Source organism: Falco biarmicus, chromosome 4 (genome assembly GCF_023638135.1).
Source record: "Falco biarmicus isolate bFalBia1 chromosome 4, bFalBia1.pri, whole genome shotgun sequence".
NCBI lineage: Eukaryota > Metazoa > Chordata > Aves > Falconiformes > Falconidae > Falco > Falco biarmicus.
In genome coordinates, this window is record NC_079291.1 from 88,999,846 (window position 1) to 89,024,052 (window position 24,207).

The 24,207-nt window shown below is 44.5% G+C and overlaps 3 protein-coding genes across 7 annotated transcripts in view; 2 read left to right on the forward strand and 1 right to left on the reverse strand.

The window, feature by feature from the left end:
- The window catches only part of IFT122 (intraflagellar transport 122), a 33,501-nt gene extending 17,240 nt beyond the window's left edge, over positions 1-16,261 (reverse strand). Inside the window, exons 1-16 of one of the 2 annotated variants that reach the window (XM_056335693.1) lie at positions 16,098-16,261; positions 15,276-15,342; positions 14,249-14,333; positions 13,305-13,383; positions 12,438-12,514; positions 11,935-12,001; positions 10,763-10,909; positions 8,711-8,786; positions 7,993-8,184; positions 7,117-7,255; positions 6,305-6,507; positions 5,674-5,811; positions 4,752-4,916; positions 3,689-3,886; positions 1,977-2,117; positions 215-268 (exon numbers count right to left, since the gene is read on the reverse strand). In XM_056335693.1, coding sequence (XP_056191668.1) covers positions 215-268; positions 1,977-2,117; positions 3,689-3,886; positions 4,752-4,916; positions 5,674-5,811; positions 6,305-6,507; positions 7,117-7,255; positions 7,993-8,184; positions 8,711-8,786; positions 10,763-10,909; positions 11,935-12,001; positions 12,438-12,514; positions 13,305-13,383; positions 14,249-14,333; positions 15,276-15,342; positions 16,098-16,138 — 1,869 coding nt within the window. In that variant the 5' untranslated portion in view covers positions 16,139-16,261. Of the gene's footprint in view, positions 1-214; positions 269-1,976; positions 2,118-3,688; positions 3,887-4,751; positions 4,917-5,673; positions 5,812-6,304; positions 6,508-7,116; positions 7,256-7,992; positions 8,185-8,710; positions 8,787-10,762; positions 10,910-11,934; positions 12,002-12,437; positions 12,515-13,304; positions 13,384-14,248; positions 14,334-15,275; positions 15,343-15,475; positions 15,690-16,097 lie in introns of those variants that run through there. The other variant, XM_056335694.1, reaches the window with a different exon arrangement.
- On the forward strand, positions 16,063-21,604 carry MBD4 (methyl-CpG binding domain 4, DNA glycosylase). 4 transcript variants are annotated; one of them, XM_056335695.1, is made up of 7 exons: positions 16,063-16,121; positions 17,241-18,082; positions 18,651-18,725; positions 19,385-19,519; positions 19,798-19,947; positions 20,652-20,755; positions 21,384-21,604. In XM_056335695.1, the coding sequence occupies exons 1-7, from the start codon at positions 16,078-16,080 to the stop codon at positions 21,459-21,461; spliced, it is 1,428 nt and encodes a 475-aa protein (XP_056191670.1). In that variant the 5' UTR covers positions 16,063-16,077; the 3' UTR covers positions 21,462-21,604. The 4 variants fall into 4 exon arrangements, with proteins under 4 accessions (XP_056191670.1, XP_056191674.1, XP_056191673.1 ...); XM_056335696.1 differs by lacking the exon at positions 16,063-16,121 and adding an exon at positions 16,432-16,516; XM_056335699.1 differs by lacking the exon at positions 21,384-21,604 and having other exon boundaries at positions 20,623-20,756.
- A 592-nt stretch (positions 21,605-22,196) lies between these two features.
- Positions 22,197-24,032, forward strand: RPL32 (ribosomal protein L32). Its single transcript, XM_056335588.1, has 4 exons — positions 22,197-22,354; positions 22,939-23,039; positions 23,283-23,464; positions 23,856-24,032. The coding sequence occupies exons 2-4, from the start codon at positions 22,944-22,946 to the stop codon at positions 23,983-23,985; spliced, it is 408 nt and encodes a 135-aa protein (XP_056191563.1). The 5' UTR covers positions 22,197-22,354; positions 22,939-22,943; the 3' UTR covers positions 23,986-24,032.
- Positions 24,033-24,207: the final 175 nt, after the last annotated feature.

Genomic DNA, 24,207 nt, shown 5'->3' on the forward strand with positions numbered 1-24,207 from the left:
TCTCACTGTCCCATACTCCATTTTTTTTCCCCCATGAAGTTTCAGTCATATGACTAGAGTTTGAGTCACCTCTGCTAATCAGGATTTTTCACTCTAAAACACATCTCCCAACAGTCAGAAGCACTATCCAAACAAAAGTTCCTCCAAAATAGAAAGTACAGATTTTGGCATGGTACTTAAGTGTAAGAAAATATCCTATCTTTTACTTTCTTACCTCTATGCTGCTGATCAATTCTAAGTATCGAAGGTCTCGTACCCTGGTAAATGCCTATTGAAAAGGGAAAAAAAAAAATAAAAGGAATTAACTTGAAAAGCCAGGAAAAAAACCATCAAAATACTGTTATGCATTAATCAAGCTGTCTTCGTGCAAACAGGACAGACAGAAATATGCTGGAATTTGTGTAGTCCCTAACCTGATGGGCTCTAACTACAACTGAGGCACCTGAGGCACTGCAGTAAGACTGACAGGGGTACAATCCAAACAGCTTATCACTGAAAATAAACCAGCAAAGGCAGGGACTATTAGGTGTAGGTATGTCAGTCCCCCAAGAAATACAAACTTCTATTTAAAATATTACATACATTTATTCTGATTATTTTGCAGCTTTTCCATTTTGATGTGAGGCATGATACAGACAAGAAAATATAAGGAAACTATTACAAGGTAGAACGTATAATTGATTGTATTGCCAAAGGATACTGCATATGCTTATCGTTTTTATACCATTCTGAAAATCCAGCATGGAAGTAGCTCAGAGAGAGGAAAGGAAGACAACGATAAGATAAAAGTACTGCAAGACAGTATAATGTCTTTTGCAAATGAAGATAATGTGCAACCCAAAGTCTCAAGTGACAGTGTCACGTGCAAGTTACAGCAGCTTAGCACTTATTCTCGACATGCATCAAAAAATAGAAATTTAACTCCTTAGACAGCATGTTTGAGATTTCTAACCAAACGAATGTTTAAGAGGGCATAGAATATTCTGCTTACACCAGATTGGACTAGGAACTATGAGCGCCTTTAATGTCAAGAAGCTGCTTTTGTTCGAATTAATCCGCTTTAATTCTAAGAGGGCACTACTTTAAGATTCCAAGGAGGCGCTGAAAACTTCTTTTTAAGAATATCTATTTGCATAAAGCCATCCATGGAACTGGAATTATTCTGATGCCTCCACTTAAGGAAAAAAAAGAAAAGAAAAATAAAGCATTTAATTTCCTTTTAAAAAAATCTGTTATTAAAAGATGCCTATCGTTACAGGTCATTCCCTGTATATTTTTAGAATGTTTTGTCTTTCATACAAATTCATAACATTGAACTCGGTTCACCCTCTCTTATTTAAGAAAAGGTGGTGAAAGAAAAATAAGGAAGTATTTTCTGCCACAGAAAACTGTTCTCCAGTATATGCCCATTTATAGACCACTCCCAAAACCAAGGCATTCCCGACAGAAAATGACCAAAACGATGGAATCCCATGACCATTGCCTTCAAAGAATAATAATGAGTAGATAACAAAGAATATGAAACTTCCACATTTGAGCTGAGATTATACTGAGTACCTGGGGGGCGGTAAGAGTACCGTTCCAGCCGGGAGCCGAGCAGGCAGCAGGGCATTCTTTGCTGCCACCCGGTGGGTAGCACCGCCACTCACCAACGTCCCGCTTCTATTTCCCTCAAATTCATTAACACATTTTCCAGCAGATGAAAGACACCATTTTCTTTGCATTTAACGCTTTGATTTAGAACATGACATTTATATAGAGTGATAAATTAAATTTAATTTTAAAACCTCATCTCAAGGTCCTGCGTATGTAACAAATGAACATCTTTGGCATGTGGGATAACATACAAACACTACAGACCCAGGAATACCACTTTGTATTCCAGCCGTAAAACATACACTACACACACACAGACTGCACATATAGAAAAAATTATAAAACAAGCTTCCTGCTAAATAAGTAAATAACTGCTTTACCTTTTTAGCAGTTTCAAACTCCAGCCCTTCTAAGGCTTCCATGGCCAGCTCTCTCCAGTCAGTATCAGTTACTCCTAAACACGCAATTTGATAGGCTTCTTTAAACATTTTTCGTTCCAGGTATTGATACATGGGTGCAGACTGAGGATTTCCATTGAAAAACACGTATTAGAAAGCACAATACTGAGATATATTAATGAAATTATCTACATACATTGGGGGAAAAAACCCCCATTCTAATCATAACCATTATAAGCTCCACAAACAAATCTATGGGTTATTTCTATAATAGAACGACATTCTGGGGTGATTACTATGTATCTTTAGACAAGCTGAGTTAATTATATTCAAAACTCATCCATCTTGAAAACTTCAGTTCCTTGCATATTGGGAAGTAGTTAAAAACATGAATTCTTCTGAGCATCGTACAAGCTAAATATTATGTATGATGACATTTTTTTTTCCCAATACTATGGAAGCAGAGGAAAGGAGGGGGTAGTTTGTTCTCAAAGGCTAAAAGCATAAAAAGTGGCACAACAGCCCAGTGTGAACTATCCCTGGAAATATTCAGACAACGGGAAGAGGTATCATGAGGAAGTAACCCTTTCATGCCAACCCTGATGACAAAGCCGTTTTACCAGCACTATGACTATTAAGGCCAAAAGATGCTGACCTGTCCTATGAGAGAAATAGTCAAGTGCAGGCTGACACTCTGCAGCTACAGCTCAACCCCTTTGAACAAACAGGGAGCACTGCAGCTAGATTACCTTTACCTCTGGGTTTGCAACCAAAGACAGCATGCAGATTGATTTCTATGTTATTTTTATCAATTTAGCTGTATACTTTTTGGTACTCCCTCCCTCCAAAAGTGTAGGTTTGAAAAAGCTGCCTCTGTGATATGTCACAATAATTTTGTGGCATATCAAAGCCAGGTGAAGAGTGTGCTAAACCTGGTTGATCTCATGGCTGTCAACAACATGGGACAACCCAAAGCCTAATTAAGGATCTGGATAATACCTCAGAGGAACAGAAAGGGGTCTGTAACACAGGTAGCAGTTAGTTAATAAAAGCATATAGCACTGTTGCCTTCTTCACTGACTCTCAAGTTTCAAATCCTGTCCACACCTGGATGCCTAAGTCAGATTTTTGGGTTTTTTTGTTTATTGGACTGTGTTAGACTTTTCCATTGTTTCCCATAATGCAGAAACCAGCAATCTGTGGAAGGCAATCTCTTTAAGTTTAGAATATATATAAAGATTACACATATATTACACATTTAGACTAAAATATACAGCTTAAATATTGCCTAAACACATCTAGATGAAGCAACAATAAGACAAGATTTGATGGTACTCATAAGAAAAATGGAATTACAACTTGAGAAAAGTTACATAGAGAAACTACAGTAAGAATACAGGAAGAGGTAACACCTGCACCTTATCTTCATCTTTGCTTTTCGATTATGGGCATTTGCAAGTAGAAAGGGAGAATTAGAAAAAACAATCAACAACAGCAAAAAGGAAGTTAGCTTAATTAATGCCAAATAAACAAGAAAATCCCCATCATGCAACATAACAAAAAACAACTAAGAAAGTGTGAACTGCAGTCATTTTGGTAATGGAATACAAGTAAATCTCAGAAAAGCTTTTTCACTTCTTAAACACTGATGTTTATGAAATGTAAAGCAACACTTAATGAGATTAAAGGATTACCTGCGGAACTTCAACAGCTGACATAGAAAAAACATGAAGACAGAAGATCTTGGAGCCATTGTAGCCCACGACAAAGCCTTGAAGTTTTTGCTGATGGACAGGGAAGTTACTAGCTTTGATATTGAGGTACCCTCCTCCAGAAAAGCAAAGCATATCCTCACACTGTGTATTCCAAGCCACGCTATTAGCATTGGGTTCCTAACAAGCAAAATAACTGATGATTACAACAGATGCAATCACATCTTTCCTAAGAAATACACATCCCTCAGCTAGAACATTTGACTTCTTATAGTCTGGGTGTGTACAAACAGACTTACTATTTATGTTTGTAATGTTCTAAAGCCTAGTATATTCCTAAACAGATTTAGAGGGACATATTTTACATTTTAATAAAAAGCTGTAATTGTCTTGCCTTTGTTTTGTATTTATGAACGGTCCATACTGTCAAACTGTAGAACATAATACAAAAATTCCACAACAATACACTGTTAACTAGCACATTTAATCAATTGTTTTTCTGCCTGTTACAAAAAGAAACAGACCCTGTCTTTGTAGCACTTCATACTATCTATCCAGTTTTCTTTGAAAACATTTCATCAATGTGAGTGAACCTTTAGAATGACTGATAAACTGCCAGTGAAAAGAGAATTATCATTATTCATTTTATAGTCTTGGAACACACAATAAAAAAATAAATTTAGGCTTTAATTCTGTTCATACTAATGATTAAGCCAAAATGCTCATTAACTCTAATGCAACAGAGGGAACCAGGACAGAACTCTAAATTAAATTCAAAAGGTCACATGTTTAAGTGCTCTTTATTCAGCTGTTGCTCACATATATCTCCTGTGTTTTAACTCCTTGTCTACCATCTCTAAAAGGGTGGTTTCGATAGAAAAATAGATCACAGTTAAATCCTACAAAATGTGATTAATGGCTTAAATCAGTTACATTAATTTCTGCATAGCAACACTTTCGGTATGTTCTGTGCTCCAAATCACTTCCTGCCCCCCTGACCCTTTTAAAACAAAGAAATAAAAAAACCCTAAACTTTGAATTTTACCTGAAACAACAACTCTTTGGTATGAATATCATATACTAGGCAGGTGTCGTTTTCATCAACAACTGCCAGCTTGTTTCGGGATGCACTCATGTCCAGGCAGCGCACAGCTGTGGATTGCTTCAACAGGACAATTGCGAAGACATTATCGACAAATATCTTCAGAATCTAGACATATTTGAAACCAAAGTGAGTCCACCCATTTTTACTACTAAAACTAGAAACAGCATAGCAGGTACAAGCTTTAACGCTGTTTAAAGCATGCAATTGCAACTTTTTTTTCAGAGATAAACTGTGTATTAAAATCAAGGAAATTATTTCAGTTTGAGGTATCTTGAAAAGACTTGCTTCCACAACATACTCTAGGTTGCAAGCCTATACAAATCAATCATATGGTATACATCCTAGATTTTTTAATGCTCCACTAGTTAAAAATTTACATTAATATAATACTACAGGAATATATAGCACAGATGCAGAAGACAAAGGATCTCAACTTCATCTCTATTCCTGTTCTCTGTATCAATACCTCTGGGATCAGTTTGAAATTTTCAGCTGTTAACCGGCTTGTGAAACAGACAGCAATTTCACCCCTAGAACATCCACACCTTCACAAGTGGTCATCAGGAGAAACGTACACACACACACACTAAAGACAAACCCTCTCTCAGTTCACCAAGAACTCCATTTTTGTACTTCGTTCCTAACAACTTAAGGACTTCAGAGAAAATTAAACATGTTCGTATAAATTTTACGGCCAGAGAATGTGAAAGAAAGAGGTAATTGAGTTTTAATCACAAGATGAGACTCTATCATATAAAAATCAAGGTTGTAAAAGAGCATGTTGCTCCTAAGGTCTCCCCCTAAGAGCACAGAACAGATTTTACTTGCAGTGAAAAGACACACAGCAGACATTACATGTTACCTGACCATTTTTTAGACCAACTAAGAGGCCTTCTCTTCCTGGTGGTCCTCCAATTACTTTAATATAACGGATAAGAGATTCCATCAGCCATTCTCGTTCTTTAGTGCCACTAAATGAGAGGCACTGCAACCTTTTCTCCTAAAGACACAATAACATACAAAATACTGTGTGGAAGTAAAGATAAAACTTTGTGTCTCTGATGTGCAGTATTTATTACTATACTAGCACGTTTCCCCTCTTCTACATATAAAAACTGTAAACAAAGTCAAAGAATTCACCCTGTTAAACTGACTATTTAAGGGTTTCCAATGCTATGAGCAAACAAACAAGACCAAATTAACCCCCACCTTTTTCTTGTAGTTCACCCCCACCCGGAAGTTCCCCTGGATTATGTGCTCATTTATCCAATTCACTACAGAGACTGTTTCACTGGAACCGAAACACCCATGGCATGCCACAGCTATTGCTTAGAAGTATTGCCAGCGCTGCACATGACAATAGCACTACACATTGGCACCTTGGCGAAAAACTGTAATAAATTACACGGTACAATCTTTTCCTACCAGCTACTTGGACAGCTATCTTAAAAACTCAATGCACCCCATACTACTCTAGATTTTAAGGCACATACCTGGCATAAAATAATGTGATCTGAACATACAACCAGCAAGTTGCATTCAAATTTTTTTACTATCTTTTCCTTCACACGATAATACATATCTGAAGAATCATCTGAGTATAACTCATATATCAAGATTTTCTCTGGCATCTGGATTGCTAATCTGTTTTTGTAGATGGCAATTTTCTTTACAAGTTCTCTGCCTTTTATTCTAACTAGAAAGGGAAAAAACCACAAAAACAGTAACAGTATAAGCTGACATGAAAACAATGGATACAGAAATCAGAAAACTTATTAAAACTGAATCTTTCTAAAGCACCCCTAAAATTAAAAGCAGATTTCTGCTTGGGTACGTTTGTTGTTCTGCATCTATGTGATCTACTATCTCCATCACAATTTATCACCTTCTATTACTTGTCAACAGCACATCCAGGAGCAATATTTTGATTCCTTGCCATAAAAAGCCAGCGGATATGAAGAAACAAAATCAGCACAAATCCTTGAGGGTGCAAGTAAGAAAAAAAGTTAAATATGATGTATGGTATTTTTATCTCATTTGCAGAGATTAAAACCTTATCTTAAAAGCCTCTGTCCCTCCCAATGTTCTTTCAAATCCCCACATCTTTCATTAAGCTTGTCAGCACCGAACTTCCAGAATCCAAGTTTGTACTCTTGTCCCTGCAAACAGTATTCCTCAGTTTTACTGTCAAAGTGACAACAATCTGTCTGGTATGTGCAGCATATATCCCAAGTGTTCTGATGGATATTAATTAAAAAAACCAAAACAGAGTGAGAGTGAAGCTTGACTGCAAGTGTGAAATTACCTTTTTGTTCGGTGATGAGGTGTTGGACAATAACATCAGTCATGCTGTCTCTATAAGCATAGCGATCTTTATAAAGGCCATGAACAGTGCTGAAGATCAACTGATAAAAGGATATCGTTCCATCTTGGCAGCCCACTGCCTGAACACAAGAAAATAATTTCAATCAATTGGTACATGTAGGTGAGAACTGGCAAAATGTGTACTATTTATATGAACATTATGTTCCTTTTCCTGCATAATGTATAGATTGATACCAATTATAGCCTACTTGTTCTTAAACAGTGGTAAAAGGGCAATGCAAAATAAGTACTGATCTCATAGACCATGGAGACCACCATACTGCATGGGGTTTTGTTTGGTTTTGTTGTCGGTTTTCGGGTTGGTTGTGTGTTTGTTTTTTTTCTGGGGGTGGGGTGTGTGTTTGTTTTTCAATTTGCTCTATATCTCTATACCTTTGTACAGTGACCTGAGTGCCGCACTTACAGCTAACAGTGGCCACGTTGGCATTTTCCACAAGGTGTAATGCTAGAAACTTAAACCGATCTGAACATTTTCTTTCCATCATGGAATTAAATCTGGTCAACCTAGAAGTTATTAGCTGCCATTTCTTCTTTTCCCTTCTCTTGTTTTTAATCAAGAAGCAGAAAATGCCTTACCACCTGAAAACAGGTGTTATACTCATTTACAGCCTTCTTACAGCCCAAGTTTTCGTTGTTCAGGATATTTTTAATTTCAGTGATAGGTCTAGTACCTCACTAAACACTGCTCAGGTTTGCTGCCTCACTAAGAATGTCTAGAATAAGTAACTGAGTTTGCAATTTTTGGTCTTACCTTATGTGACAAATTGTGAAAACAACAGAGAAATGTAGTACTTACCACGTAGTTGGAGTCTGGTTTAACTTTGCACGTCCACACCCAGCTGCTTTGCTCCCCTATGGTACCAAGACGCACACCATCCTTGGTGAAGAGGGAAACTTGTTTATCTGAACCTCCCAGTAAAATATACTCTCCTTTAGTAAAATAGCTAACACAGCACGGATCAAAATTGAGCGTTCTGTCCTTCCCAATCTACAAGGGGGGGGAAAAAGAAATCAAAAACATTAACAAAAGGCTTATTTCATATTTCCCAAGGCAACAAGTGCTGTCACTGGTACCATTCTTCTCACCTCTCTGGCCATGTGCAACTTTTCAATACCCCAGAACCACCGGCTATATTAAGATTCCCAAAGGCAGTTCTAAAATACATCCAAGAATCCCTCCAGTCCCAAACCAGTCTGCTCAGAATGCAAGCAACTCACAAAAACCCCTTAACAAAAAATACAAAGATGTCCTCTACAGACCAATAAACCCTATCACAAGCCAGCAAAGTTGTAGGGTTTTACTACAAAAATCGTAAGACAGCAGCTGAGTTGCCATAGGAGAAACAAGAGGTGAAGGAAGAGATGGTTAAAAAAAAAAAAAAGGTAGACTCATAAAAGGTTGGGAAAATATTAATGTAGCTAATAAAGCACTAGTATACAAACACTCTGAATATAGGACACAAAGCAGAATCAGAAATACCCTGCCACTCTTGAATACACTTTCTAAAACGTACCTGTTTGCCACTAAGCTGGTAAAAGGAAAGCTTCTGACCCCAGTCTGCCACAGCTAAAATATCATTGCGTTCATCTCTAACAAAAAAAAAAAAAGTAGTAATTCTACAGCAATTTATTAATAAATTTCTTAGAGCAATACAACTAAGTAATAGGATAGCAGAATTGACTCCATATTACTCTTTAAAAAAAAAAAAAACAGGCTGAAAGGACAGTAGATACATCTCGCCATTTAAAACTGAGGAAGACAGCTTGAGGCACAAAAGAAAAATCAGTCTCCTTTACAGGAATAACTGCAAAGCTTGATGTATGACTTCACATACAGCTCTATAAGCAGTGGGTACAGTGAAGTTAATGGTCCCTTAAACAGATCAAGCACCTAGGCCTGGATTCTTAGCTGCAGTAGTACAAAGCCACCATAGCATTAAAGTCAATACAGCTGAGCAAGAGTAAACTATGATTATCAGTAGTACAATTATCAGGAAAAAAAAACTGTTTGTGTGAGAACAGCAGTAGCCCAAGGAAAAGCTTCAGGTCTCAGATTTTTTAGCTTTGGTACTCTGACACGACCTGCTCAGCTTAGAGCAAAACATGAGAGTCACCTTCTCCACAGTTTCTTGCCTGTGGAGAAGAGAGGAAGAAGGGAGATGGTAATCTGAATATTCTGCTGCAAATAATGCCTCTAGAATTATTCAAACCTTTTAACAAAAAGGAAGCAGACAAAAATCCTAATGAAAAGCTGTTTAGTAAGCACCCTCCTTTGCTCAATGAATGATGCATGTAACCTGTAGGAAAAAGCAACATGCTATCACATACTTAAGAACTATCTCATAACGAACACATGCTAGCAGAATAAATTCAGACCATACAGGCAACTATTCATGTAGAATTTCCTATTTATTTAATATCTGATTTTGCACCCTGCATAATACTCCCTGCCTTTGGTCCTTTTTATAAATTACTCTTCCAGATAATATAGATACATATGCTCCTTTGAAGTTTCACTCACAAGTTGAAATCCACAGAGATCCCTTCTTGCTCATTGTCGTCTGACTACATTACCTACTGCCAGGCCTGGATTTCCATACTGGTATCTCCTCTAACAGCTGTGAACTGACTTCTCTTGTTCATCTGCTCTACTACAAAAATTCTCCCATCTACTGCAATAGCAATTGTTTATTCACATATCTGGGACGATATTCCCTCTGAAGTGAAAAAACAGTTCCCCTCTATCTCCCCCAGATCCAAACAGACCACACTCCACACACATCCCCACCCACAAAAAAAAAAAAAAAAAAAGCCACATAAAATACTACACAAGAAAAAAATGTTTCTTGAGATCTGATGAGGCTGCACCTTGAACACTGTGTTCAGTTTTGGGCCCCTCACCACAAGAAAGGCACCGAGGTGCTGGAACGTGTCCAAAGAAGAGCAACAAAGCTGGTGTTTAGAGCACAAGTCCTGTGAGGAGCGGCTGAGGGAACTGGGGGTGTTCTGCCTGGAGAGTAAGAGGCTCAGGGGGGACCTTATCTCTCTCTACAGCCACCTGAAAGGAGGCTGTAGGCAGGTGAGGGTCGGTCTCTTCTACCAAGTAACAAGCAATAGGACAAGAGGAAGTGGCTTCAGGTTGTGCCAGGGGAGGTTTAGATCAGATATTGGGAAAAATTTCTTCACCAGAAGGGTTATCAAGCATTGGAACAGGCTGCCCAGGGAAGTGGTGGGGTCTCCATTCCTGGGGGTAATTAAAAGACACGTAGACGTGGTGCGTAGGGACATGGGTTAGTGGTGGCCTTGGCAGTGCTGGGTTAACAGCTGGCCTCTATGATCTTAAGGGTCTTTTCCAACCCAAACAATTCTATGATCTAAGTGGAACTTGTTCCCAGTTTCTCCACTCAAAGGCTGGCAGCAAAGCCAAAACTCCAATACATAATCACTTAAAAAAAAGGTAAGGTACATGTCATTAATCTGTTTCAGCAGGGATAAAAGTCTTTCCACCATCAATAAGCCAAGGATTATCTATTCAGCATGAGCAAAGGAAGGATGAAATTATTTACCTGGATGGATTCCAACAAATTGACCATATTGGAGACGAAGCACCACCTGTACGCTCTATTTTAACTTTCTCTTCACCATTTTTATTCCTTATGCTGACAATGCCATTGAACATCCCCAAAGCAAGGTACTGGCCATCGTTCGTCCAGCTGGTAAAACACATACATACTGAAGAGCAAACTATTAAAAACAAGCAGCAGGAAGGTAGGATGGTAGAGCATACTCAAATAGGGATGATGGAAGTGTATTTCAATCTAAGAGGGAGTTCTGGGAGGTAGCCAGTAATCCTACAGTTTGTTTATGCATCTAAATCCACATTTATGGCAACAGCATGCACTGCAGCAAGAACATTTTATAATATACACAGAAATAAAGTGTAGAAATAAAAAAAAATAAAGCGATCATCTGCTTGCAGTACTTTAACATGTGCTAAGTAACAGATACATTTTTGGGGATGACAGTGTTGGCAGTAGACCAGACTGTTTTAAAAGACACATTTAGAACACTGATCAGATAAAATTGCATGGTGCAGGACAGAGGAGACCTGGTTTCTATTCTCATCTCTACTGTAGTTAGATGGATGACTTTACACAAATTAATGTACCCTTGCTTCAAGTTTCCCATAATAGTAATATCGCCTTCTACTGAAAATACCAACAACACAGGAGATGAACAACTCTACAAAAGGAAAGTATAATTATTTTTCCGCCACCTTCATTTTATTATTGCACAAGATGGCTGAACAGAGGGAGAGAGAAGACACTTGCTCAAGAGCAGAACACCTCTCTGATACTTTCAGAAGAATTCAGTTATAAACAGTATCAAATAAAAACCAAGACCCTTTGCTATTAAAAAAGAAGGGGGAAGAAAAAAAAAAAAGCGCTCCCTGAGAAGACTATGCAAGAAAGAACAAATCATCTTTGACAAATATTAGTAATATTCCTACTGGAGCATTAAAATACCTGAGTAGCGTTTATAACGATGAGAGTGCCAAAGCAGCACAAAGTACACAATCCTACTGAACAGCAAGGTGCCCATCCCATACTACTAGGTACTGCCTTTGCATACATTGAACTATTTCACTTGAACATTTTTTTTCTTTAAGCTTGCATATTATTTGGAATGGTCTGCATTGAAATGAACTTAAATGATACACATAATCCTTAAAACTTACCTACAGCAAGTAATCTTACTGCTAGTTTTATGTTTAGAGACTGACTTCTGTTCAGGAGACCACAAGCCTTGATTAAAGCAAACAAAAAGCCAATGTAAATTACAAGTAAGCATTAACTAGTGTTCAGATTGGAAACTAGTATTGTGAGAAAACTCAGCTGGGACTTCAGAGGGATCAAAGTCTCAGCCACTGCTAGAAGGGCATTTAAATACTTATTATTTATCAGTAAATGGGGGGCAGGGAATCTATCTAAGTAACACAGAAGGTGTCTGCAAAAAATCAAAGTAACGAAGTAGTACATTTTATCCTGTGGTGCCTCACTGCATGGCCCTTTCGAACAGAGTTTAAGTGATTTAAATAAGTATCTAATGTTACTTAAATTTAGGTAGCTTTGTATCTCATCTCTTCTGGATATAAAGAACTGTACCTATCTGTAGTTAGCTTAGCTATAGAACTAAAAGAATATACTGGCTTAATGGAAAAGTTAGAGAAAGAAGACATACCAAAATCACTGGAAGAGCAGGATGCCAACTGATGAGTAAGAGGATTGTATGAAACACATTGTATAGAGTCATTATGCCTAGAATGAAGTAACAATCATATTTCAATAAATCATTCTTAAATGTCCCCTTTCCTGAGTTTCAGCAAAATAGCTGAAAGATTTACCAGATGCCAGAAATAATGTGATCAGTTTATATTATATCAAATTAACCTGCTATCACTGTAAACTAAATCAGTAATAAACTTTATAAAAACTGTCTCCAGGTGCAGGATTCACTGTATTTCATCAAGATTAGCTAAAAAAGGATATAGATGGTGGTTTGTGAAATATGATTGAAGGTTATAGCCAAATTCTAAAACAAGCGTGCTTGTGTATGCTCCTAGCAGTACACTAGCTTGTGCATACTATCTAGTAATAAATGTACACATACATTTTGAAACAGAATTTGAAGATGTCACTTAAGAGGGATGACATAAAAACACTGCCAAAAGAAAGATGGAAATGCACCAAAAGTACCAAACCTTATTTTTAATCTGATCTTTGAACCAAATTAATTTTGTTTATAATACAAGGTCATATTTTGTTTCATTTTATTCTGAGCTATACTGAGCTTCCCCAGTTCTCTGCCAGCCCTCTAAATTCAGAGATTTATCGAGACTTCCCACCCTCTTTTATGAATTTAATTGCTTTCTTCCCACATTCAGATACTTCAACTGTTCTTTTGCTCTTCCCTCTCTTATTATCCCCTGGCATTTTCTCTGACCTTAGTCAACCTTCTTCCAAATCTAATGGCACATACTCTTTGACAGCAGAAGTGCATAATCAAAGTCCGCTTTCGAGAGGCGCAGAACTGAAAGGCATCACTTACGTGTATTTCAAAATTCCTTCTAACTTTGAAGTCCAAATTATCACGCTTTTATCAGCGGAGCCAGATGCAAAACGTTTGCCTAGGAATTAGATACAATTTAAATCCCGCACATACAAGAATCACTTTCACTCTACATACTCAATCAAAGAGAGAGCAAGAAGTTCTTAAACTTGACAAGGCTCAAGTAGTAAAGGGCCTAACACTACAAGTGCCTTGATGTGACTGCACTTCAACTACGTGAAACTCCAATAACAGAGCATGCCTCATTAAAGCCCAGCCATGCAAGCACGTAGCCAGTCTTTCCAATACTGTCAGCCACAGGCTGGAGATTTATGTTAACAGTGCCAAGGGAAAAATGGCACATCCTCACAGGTATCCCTTGTGACTTAAACAGCAGTATTTGAGAGGAAGTCCTCTGAGCCCACAGACAGTAAGCCCCCACAGAACAAGAATCAGAGACAATAAAAGAACTGGAAGCAGAATAAAGTCTGTAGTGAGGATCTGCATGAAGGATCAGAAGATCAGGAAGCTTTGGGATAGTGGAACTATGGGGAATAAAAATCAGAGGCAGGTAGACTACTAGAAAGAGGTCTCTGTCTAGAAAGATCTCTGGGGTAAGCCTTCTCTTCATGTTACCCCACAAATATAAACTTAACCATCACTGAAGTAAGTGGGAGAGGGGAAGTGGGGACTACCGGTCTTGGATTAACAGGTAGCCTTACATGTAAAAATATGGTACTTCTGCATGTAGCATTTGTATGGCAGTTCAGACTCTCCATTCAAAAGAAACAAACAAAACACCAGCACTTACACACCTTCAGGATACTATTACTGAAACAACCAACCCTGATTTCTCTATGTATAAATTAGCAACAAGAAATGGAAGATAGGCACTTCACAAACCAGACTAACAAAGCTCACCTCCCCCTCAAAGTGATATTTACCATCTTTAGCATAAGCCACACAGTATACAGTGTCCTTATGTCCTTTCAAAGGTTGAATTAAGGTTCCATCGGAAGTATCATACACCTATTTAAACAAAGGGAAAAAATAAAATAAAATCAAAACCAAACATACAAACACAAGCCCCATACATTAAAAAGTCTTCCAGTGAGGACCAGGATATAAAATTACTGAAGGCCACCAAGATTATACACTTACATGTTCGCATTTTTGCATAGCATGCAGTCCATGCAAGACAAAACATTTTAAAGTGAAGAAGCTTTCCTTAATTAAATACTTCTCAGAAAGAAGACTCTGTATTAGAAAATTAGATGCACGAAAGAAATTTCCAAACACTTCATTTGGCCATCTTGTTTTAAAAATTTCCTTCCTTTCTCTGCAGTAGATTTTTTACTGGAAAGGATCATCAATAAACATATCCAAAGACTGCTGTCCCGCAGTTCTGATCTCTGTAATTGTTCCATCCATCATCTATCCATCCCTGCAGTTTCTACACCTGCCCCACATCAAAGCCTTGCAGGAACAGTGAGAAGTATGGTCCAGAGCTGCTCTCGCTGATGGGTAAGCAGGAGACAAACAGACCCAGGGAACTGCAAAAAGCTCTACTTGGAAGCTTCTCACAAAGTAGGGACATTGATTTGAGTTTCTTTTACCCTTTTCACAGAGATTCTAAGAAAGTTTTAACAACACAGTATTTGTATACCATGCCACTGTGTTAAGTGTGGATGCAGGTTAATGGATTTCAAACCACCGGGTGAGGTGCGAGAGGATGAGATGATGCAAGTAACTTAAATCTCATTACTTTTGGAAATAGAGCTTAAAACTTTGTAAGAAACATTAAAAAGCTTCAAAACACTTTACACTTATAGCCTGCATTAATATGTATGTAGCTATGAGGCTGGACGAGTAGAGATAAGAGGATTTTTGATAGGTTATATCCATAAGTTAATGTGAAAAAAATCATATTCATTCAGTTGTAAAGGCAAGAGGAAAAAAAAGTTTCCCTACCAGGAGTCTATTTCCAGCAGCAATTATCAGTTGAGTCCCATCTGGTTTGAATGCAAGATCATAAATACTAGAGGAAAAAAAACACAACACAAACACCACCACCACCACCCACCCCCAATAAAACCCCATATTAGTAGGCAGAAAATATATTTCTTTTCATGTCAAAGCTGCCGCATTAAAAAAAATGGTGAATTGCATACTTGAGCGTATATCGAACTCCTGAGAAAATTCCCCGAACTACGAGCACCCTCTGTGGCCGCCTGCCGCAGCCAGGAAGAAGCCCAGGCACCGGCCACCATCCTGGCTCCAGGCCTGAACACGCACGGGCGGGGGCAGGAAGGAGCCTGCTCCTGGACCCTTGATACAGGACCACGGATACAGGCACAGCCTGCTGGCCTTCGGCTGAACGTGACGTGTAAAAAAAGAAAAACCAACCCCCACAAAGGACTCTGCATTACTGGGGACCGCGGGCATCAGCCGGGCGCTTCAGGAGTGCCGCTGCCCTGCCCGGGGGGCAGCAGAATGCCTGCCCGGGGCAAGGACACGGGCTCCCGCCGCCCACGGGCCCTGCGGCGGGGCACGGCACGGGGCGGTGCCGGCGGGCCCAGCGCAGCCCGAAAGAGCTGCCCCGGGCCGCCGCCGTGCCCGGCCCCGCTCCTCGGCACACCCCGATCGGCAGCCAGGCTGCAGCCGGCCCGCTCCCGGCCCGCTCCCCCACCGCCGGCAGGCCGCCGCCTCTCCTCACAGGCCGGGGGCGGGGCGCGGGCGCCTCGCTGCGCCGCGGATCGTAGCGGCACGGCTGATGCCCCCCGGGCCGCTCACCACTGCTCAGCCTTGTCGCGCCAGGTGAGCGCGGCCCGCATCCCCCGGGCCGGGCCGGGCCGGGCCAGGCCGCCACTCACAACCCCGCGTCAGCACCGCCGCCGCACGCTTGTTTACACCCGCCGCCGGCGCCACGGGCAACGCGCCTGCGCCCGGGGCCGCGCCGGGCCGCCGCCACGGTAGGGGGCTCCCGCCAGCGGCGCGGGGCTGCGCTTGCGCGGGGCGGGGCTGCGCTTGCGCGGGGCGGGGCTGCGCTTGCGCGGGGCGGGGCTGCGCTTGCGCGGGGCGGGGCTGCGCTTGCGCGGGGCGGGGCTGCGCTTGCGCGGGGCGGGGCTGCGCTTGCGCGGGGCGGGGCTGCGCTTGCGCGCCGTAGGGCGTCACGTAATGGAGGCTGACGGGATGGCAGCGGCGGCCCGCGGGTAGGGGCCGGGGCGGCCCGCGGGGTGGGGGTGGCGGCGATGGCGGCGATGGCGGCAGGTGGTCCTCGCAGAGCGGCGTTGGGCCTGAGGCCGCACCCGGCCGGACCGGGCCCGACCCGCTGCTCCGTGGGGCCCAAGCCCGGACCTGGGCTTGCCGCGCCGCGAGGCCCCCCCCGCTCGGAGCAGGGCCCACCCGCGCGGCTCCTTCCCCGCGCAGCCTCCCGGGCGGCAGCCGAGACGGGGCCGGGCCCGGGCCCGGCCCCAGCGGCGAGGGCTCCGGCGCCGCGGCGGAGAGCGGGCTGGCGAGGCAGCGGGCCGCGGCCGGGCCCGGCGCCGTCCCCGGCGGCTGGCAGAAGGTGGCCAGGCGAAGGCAGCCGGGCAGGATGGCGTGGGGGTCGGTGCCCTTTGTCCGGTGAGGCCGGAGCCGGAGGGCTGGCCCGGGCGGGGGCCGCTGCCGCCCCTGGGCACAGCCCTGCCCCCGGCGCAGGCTTCACTCGCACTTAAACCCCTGTGTGCAGAGTGCGGGAGGCGAAGTGTGCAATGTGTGCGAGATTGTCTGTAAACTGTTTTGTAAAGTCACAGAAACTTGCATTGACATCACCCTGTCAACCGTTTTTTGTCATTTTTTTGTTTATTTGTTTTCTTAATTGCTAGAATACTTTTTTAAGTGAGGAGTGAGAGAATGAAGAAGTCACCACTAACTTACTTTTCTATCATACCACAGTCCTGAAGGAAATAACCTAAGATCGAAAATTGCACTTGTGGAGTATTTTCGGAAAACTGGGGAGACGACACTAAAAGCAAAAGATTTTGATTTTACAGCTCCTTATCAGAGTACACGTTCAAGGGTGAAAAAATACGCCACAGAAGCTGTGAGAACTGTTTTAGAGAGTGAGGATTGTCACAGTCAAGTGCAAGACCTCAGTGTACGAAACAGCGCAGAGGATGGAATTCAAAATATTCAGACTGGAAATGAAAACCTGGGAGAAGTTACGTTCACTCTGGAAAGTGAAGATTTGATCATGAGAGGCATAAACCCAGAGGACTGTTTGAAAACCAAAAAAGGGGCAGGTGGAAAAAGTGTTCAGAATAAGAAAACTAGAAAGAGCTCAGAAAAGAGGAACCAAGATAATACCCAAACCAAAAGACGGAGAAGAGTATGTAACAAACAGGAAACTGAGTGCCTTCAAAACAAGAAATTTTGTAGAAGGAAAGACAGGTGTGTCACTGATAGTCAGGGCGTAGATGATCAGAATGCAGACCCTGTGGATGCAGGAAGAGCTCTGTTACGAATGTCCAGGTCAAGGTCAGATGCACAGTTGAGGTCAGTGACAGCTCTCTCACAAAGGGAGCTGGAGAGCCTGGCAGAGGAGGAATGTGTGGAGACAGGTTCTAATGACGCATCCTCCGCAAGATCTGAGGAGAGAACCAGCGGATTCAAAATACAGAAAGAGACAGATCAAAGGAGGCCGGGTAACCAGGATTTTAAATCTGACACTGAAACAGATGCTAACATCTTGCAGCTGTGTGATAAGACAAACTTCACAGCAGTTAAAATGATGCCAGGTATGTATGTGGTTTTGAGGCAGAATATGTTCCTAACATTCTGCCAGGGGTTCTCGTAACTGTAGGAGCAAAGTATTCTGTTTCAGGTCAAGCTGCTTTGACATCTGAATCTGACTCATTTTTTTATCCAGCAGCATTTAACTTAATGCAGATCTATTCACAACTGGAACTTACTCTACAGATCTCTTTAGTATAATGTAATAATGTTCGTTACCTTCGCTTCACTAAGTTTTAATGTTGTTGCACAGTTGGTCAGTTTGATTCTTAAAAAAGGCTCGTTTTATCTTGTTTCATGTGCTAGAGTGTGTGGACAACATTTAATCCTTGATTGTAGTTTGAGCCTGTTTCCTCAGACTGTGGCAAAGTAACAGTTTATCTACTGAGGATTTCTTGTAGAGTTGAAGTACAGAGGGAGCCCTGGAGTGAATCTAAAGCACGTTTATGTTCTGTACAATTACAAGAAATCCTTGTATTTCCATCACAACGTAAAATAGAAATAGCCTATGAAACATGGCAGCAAAATACTTTATTTCTTTTCTTTTTACTGCAAACTTTTTATTTTTTACAGAAGAGTCTATACCACGAGCACAAGTGGATAGGAGGAAAACGAGCCCGTATTTTTCAAGTAGATACAGTAAAGAAGGTATGATATTCTTTAGGGAAATAGGTTTTTTTTTTGTGGAGGAGGAATAGGATGGCTGAAGATCGAGTGATGTTATGGAAAATTTCTTCCATTTTTAGGCTGGTCTTGCTCAGGTGGCATTAGAGAGCTTGGCTTACTGCACTGGTGTTCATCATGTCCTGTTTTAAACCTCAGTGGTTTGTATCTGGCAAATAGCCGTTAAGGCTGGTATGCAACGCCTTGGCAGCTCTTGCAGCAGCTGCAAGGTGCTGGGGTGAATGGGCTTTGGGGAAGTTCTCTTCAGACTGCTGAGGTGTTTCCCCTGTCAAGGGGAGACCCTGTACCCAGTGGCTGCTGCTCTGTACCTGCGCAGGAGCATGGCAGTGGCTGGGGAGGGCATCTCTCCTCAGAAAATATATGTAACATGGAATGTGGGGGCACGCAGAGGCAGCCTTGACTTACTGCAGTCTGTGCTGGGGGACACATAGTCCCCTGCATTTAGGTAAAATTTTTGTGGGAATTGCCATTGCTCCATCCCCATGTGGTGCTCCAACAAAGATGAATCTGCTTCAAAGGGTGGTCTCTTTTTTTTTTAATATTTTTTATTATTGTTTTCATTTAAATAGGTAAATCTATCCTTTACTGTCCAGTAAATTTTCCTGTATTGCCTCTGTGTACAGCTCCCAGCCCACCTAGAAGGAAGGCTTTCAGAAAATGGACTCCTCCACGTTCTCCTTTTAACCTGGTCCAAGAAACACTTTTCCATGATCCATGGAAACTTCTCATTGCAACCATATTTCTCAATAAAACTTCAGGTAAATGGAACAGTAAAATTTTGTGTTGTGTAAGTGTTGGAGTGGTGTTACAGGGTCAGAACAGCTGCCATTTTTAATGGCATTAATGAAAGAATAAATATATATTAAGAAAGAATAAATATATATTAACTCATGTTAATATACAGTGTATATTAACAGTGTAAAAACATCTTTAATTTCTAACTCTTGCCTCTGAAAAAGCTCACTTCAAAAAGTACACATAGGTAATAAAAAAAGAAAATTACCCACCCAGCCCTCATGATGGGTTCTTTCACTAGGCAAAATGGCGATTCCTGTGCTCTGGGAGTTCCTTAAGAAGTATCCTTCCCCTGAAATAACCAGGGCTGCAGACTGGAAAGAAATGTCACATCTGCTCAAACCTCTTGGCCTCTACGAACTCAGAGCAAAAACCATCATCAAGTTCTCAGGTAGGTTTTCCTGAATGTGTCTGTGGAACGGTCTAAATTATACTGGCAAGGCAAACAGCATTGTCTTCAAACAGTGCTCTGCCACTTTTATTACTGTTTGACAAATACTGGTGATGATTTATTTTATGCAGCTTTGGGATGTGTTGGTCTTACATATGCAAAGCTGCTGATCCTGTTGTCTTTGAGAATGAAGTAACTTACATAATGAGTTCTGCAAGAGACCTTTGTCTGAGAGACAACTTTGAGTGGAAAAATATATGCCTGCAGGATGGTTGGACTTGATCTTAAAGGATCTTTTCCAACCTAAACCTTTCTGTAAGACTGGGTTTGTGTTTTGCAGCACTGTCATAAGGTGGCTTTTCTCTGTTTTGCATCAGGTGACCTCCAGAAGGCCTTTCTAGCCAGAATTTATCTAAGATTCTGGTATTTTCTGTACTTAGACTAAAAGTATTCTGCTGTGGGTTCTGAGGAGAGAGGTGTAATAAAAACTCACCCGCAGTGATTTGTTTACAAGATGTTTGAGATGTACCCCATAGGGATTCATCACCTAGTTTCACCAGGAAATAGCTAAAACTTGTGTTCTTCATTTAAAAAGTTCCAAAGTGGAAATGTGTTACAATAACAGAGAATCAGGATTTTGTTCAGAGTTGCTTTCTGCGACCTGCCCGCCTGCAGGCAGTGAAGTCTGTGACTGTACGTTGCAGATGAGTACCTGAGCAAGCAGTGGAAGTACCCCATCGAGCTGCATGGGATCGGGAAGTACGGGAACGACTCCTACAGAATCTTCTGTGTCAATGAATGGAAGGAGGTGGGTGGTGTGCCCGAGCTGCTGGGGTCTGGTCCACCATGCGCTGCTGGCAGCAGGGCTCTGTCCTTTGGCATCATGGACTTTGCATCTGTGGACTCCCTTGGATTTAAAAAGGGAAAGGATAGGGCGTTTTATATCTTTGGTAGGTTGAATTCCCAGAACATGACTTTTGCAAGTCTGAACCTATAAATGAAGACTTGTCGCCTTAATTTTTCCCCCCCCGTAGTTTTCTGCTTTGACTGTTTTTGCTTATTTCCTTGATGTGGGGGTGAAAGTCTTTTCCCTGCTCTAGTTAAGAACTGGTGTCCTTACGGTTCCTGCCAGCCAGATCCCTTCGAGGTCCGTGTTGGTGGGGCCTTTGGCGTGCTGAGGTCCTCTTGTGGCAGACGACTGTGAGGGGCAGCCGAGGGGTTGCTTCACTCTCTGGCATAGGACCCCCTGTCCTGATTCACAGAGGGGTGGGGGTGGCTGCGGGGCTGACCGGGAGCCGTGTTCTTTGTTTTGCGCAGTGTGGCCTTTCACTGCTCCCTGCATGGGGTCCTGGGCTGGGGCGGGAAACGTGCCAGAGCACGAGGTGTTTTAACAGAAGGGATTTTAGTAAATGTTAAACATTTTTGCTGTGTTTTAGGTACAGCCGCAGGACCACAAGTTAAATGTGTACCATGCCTGGCTCCGGGAGAACCGGGAGAGGCTGAGCATAGACTGAGGGCAGCCGCACGTCCCTCCGTCCTGGCCAGCTGGCTCAGCACCGCGGCTGGCGCATGCTCCCGTGCGTGACCCCAGCTGGAGGCCTGCCCGAGCCCTGTGAAACCCCTGCACTTGTTAATAAATGTTCCCCCGTTTCGTTTCGGCAGAGCCTGCTCCTTCTGCGCCGCCCCGGCTGGGCAGGGAGCTCGCAGGGGGGCTCACTGCCTCCAGTGGGGCTCATACCGGCCACCGCTGCCTGCGGGGGGGTGCGGCATCCCCCCGGCCTGTACCAGCTCGTCCCCGCGGCCCCCCCCGGGCTGGCGGAGGGCAGTCGCTGCCGCTGTCGGGCCGCGCGTGGGCCACCAGCTGCCGGGAGCGCGGCCGTCGCCGCCAGCGGGTGGCGAGCGTTTGACCGGTATCGCGCCTCGGCTCAGATGCCCGAGTAATCTCCGCTCCCGGCTGAAAGCGAGCGGGCCCGGCCCGGCCCGTGCAGCGCCCCGGCCGCCAGGCGCGGCCTCGGGCAGGGCGGGGCCCCCGCGGCCGGAGGGGGCGGGGCGGGGGCGGCCAGGTGGCGCCCGAGCGCTCAGCGGGGCTGGCGGAAGCGGCGCTCGGGCACGCGGCCTGGCGGGAGTGACGCCGGGCAGGTCCTGGCAGCGCAGTACAAGCGGCACAGCTCGGAGTGGAAGGGAATCGCCCATCCGTTCTCCCGGGACGTTCCCCGACGGACGGAGCCCGCCGCGCGGCCCCTGCCCGGCGTCGGCTCGGGGCTCGGCGAGCGCCCGGGGCCCGCCCCGCGCGGGCGCGGCGCCGCACGGCCCTGCCAGGACCGCCCTCGTGTCCCATAAGGCCCTGCGCGCGAGGCCCCTCCCTCTCTCGGCGGGGCCAGCGGCGGACGGCGGCACCGAGGCCCCGGTAAGTGCCCATCGGCGGCCATCCGCCCCCCGTGGGCCGCCGCCCGGCCCGCCCCGGTTCCCCCCGGCCCCGGGGCTTGCGGCTGGCCTCGCTCTGTCCGCCGGGACAGCGGCGGCTGGGCCGGGGGCCGCTGGGGCAGGCGAAGGCCGCCGGGGCAGGCGAGGGCCGCCGGGGCGTCTCGGCTGAGCGCAGCCGGCGAGTGGCCGCCAGACCTACCGCTCTGCGCGTTACTGCGGGGGCCGTGCGGCCCGGGGCGGGGGGGCGGCGGGAGCTGCGCCTGCGGTGGGCCCGGGCGCCGCGCCGCGGCCAGGGGAGGAGGGGCCGGTGGCGGCGGGTTGTGGGCTGGGGAACGCGGCGGGGGCGGGCCCGGCAGCGCCTGACCTCCCTGGATCGCATCTGGAGAGCTCCCTGTGCTCGTCCAGCTTCGGAGGCGGGAGGGAGAGAGCCGCAGGTGAATGCCCATTCCGTCGCCAGCCTCCCCAGTGGCCCGCGAGCGGAAGGTAGCCTGCCACACGCGCCCTGAGCGGGACGGGGCGTCGCGTGTGCCGTGGGCTCCCCTTCTCATCCGATTCTGTTCCTCTTAGACACCATGCCTGCCCTCAGGCCTCTCGTGAAACCTAAGATCGTCAAGAAGAGGACCAAGAAATTCATCCGCCATCAGTCCGATCGCTATGTCAAGATCAAGGTACAAAGTGCTAGGGAGCACATTAGAAAATGCATTCTGGGCCAGCCGGATGCGGTTGCTTTTGGGTTTGATGGTGAATTAAAGCAGAAGGGGTCAGTGTTGAAACAGTGGGTCGTGCTGCAACTCGCGGCACGGTGGATCTGCTGGGGGATTGGTTTTGGCCACAGCTGTTACCTTGAGGCCTGAGTTTTTAGACTGATCTCAGTCTGTAACTGCTAAATTTTGTTTTCTGCATTTTTTCAGCGCAACTGGCGCAAGCCAAGAGGTATCGATAACCGAGTTCGCCGGCGGTTCAAGGGTCAGATCCTGATGCCCAACATTGGCTATGGCAGCAACAAGAAGACAAAGCACATGCTGCCTACGGGGTTCAGAAAGTTCCTGGTCCACAATGTGAAAGAGCTGGAAGTGCTCATGATGAGCAACAAGTAAGTGTGCAGGGCCTGCGTGTGCCCTGCCCTGCGCGGAGTGGTCACTGGCAGCTCTGCGGCCTGCACTGGGGGTGTGTGCTGCCCGGCCCCCACGGTGCTGAGTCGGAAGGTGAAAAGGTGGCACAATCGGGGTGGGATGGAGGTGAGTGAAGCTCTCACTTTCAAGAGCATAAAAGCTGTCTCGGTTTCCTTAGTTCTGTGGTGCAGTGGATGGGAGGGCACAGAGGGGGCTCCTGCTTGGTGTTGGGCTGGGCAACAGGAGACAGGCATGTGGCTCGGCTCTTGCGTGGTGACGCTTCCACACTGGAGCACTGCCTGCAGGATGGCTCTGGAGTGCTTTGCTTTGGCTGCTGTCAGAGCCGAGCTGACATGCGGTCTGTTCTGACAGGTCATACTGTGCAGAGATTGCTCACAACGTGTCTTCTAAAAACCGGAAGATCATTGTGGAGAGGGCTGCTCAGCTTGCCATCAAGATCACCAATCCCAATGCCAGACTGCGCAGCGAGGAGAATGAATAAACCAGCTTCTACATCCAGGATGTGTTTAATAAAGCGTAAAAAAACCAGACTCGGGTGGATGTTTTGAATGGCCAAGGGAAAGGCTGTGGCTTGGTACCTACATGCAGGCTGTGGTGTGGCTCCAGTGCAGCTGCTGCCTGAGCCTGCTTGTCCCAGGTTGGCCTTGTGGCAGCAATTTGCAACATCACTGTGATAGCTAATGAATTCAAGAACACACAGAGC

What these genes read in the sequence shown, in the direction of transcription:
- MBD4 (XM_056335695.1), top strand. Translation starts at nt 16,078, where the DNA reads ATGCCCCCCGGGCCGCTCACCACTGCTCAGCCTTGTCGCGCCAG. An exon ending in GCTCAGCCTTGTCGCGCCAG is followed by an intron (nt 16,122 to 17,240) that starts GTGAGCGCGGCC and finishes ATCATACCACAG; the next exon opens with TCCTGAAGGAAATAACCTAA. An exon ending in AAGTAGATACAGTAAAGAAG is followed by an intron (nt 18,726 to 19,384) that starts GTATGATATTCT and finishes CTCTGTGTACAG; the next exon opens with CTCCCAGCCCACCTAGAAGG.
- RPL32 (XM_056335588.1), top strand. Translation starts at nt 22,944, where the DNA reads ATGCCTGCCCTCAGGCCTCTCGTGAAACCTAAGATCGTCAAGAAGAGG. An exon ending in ATCGCTATGTCAAGATCAAG is followed by an intron (nt 23,040 to 23,282) that starts GTACAAAGTGCT and finishes GCATTTTTTCAG; the next exon opens with CGCAACTGGCGCAAGCCAAG. An exon ending in GTGCTCATGATGAGCAACAA is followed by an intron (nt 23,465 to 23,855) that starts GTAAGTGTGCAG and finishes CTGTTCTGACAG; the next exon opens with GTCATACTGTGCAGAGATTG.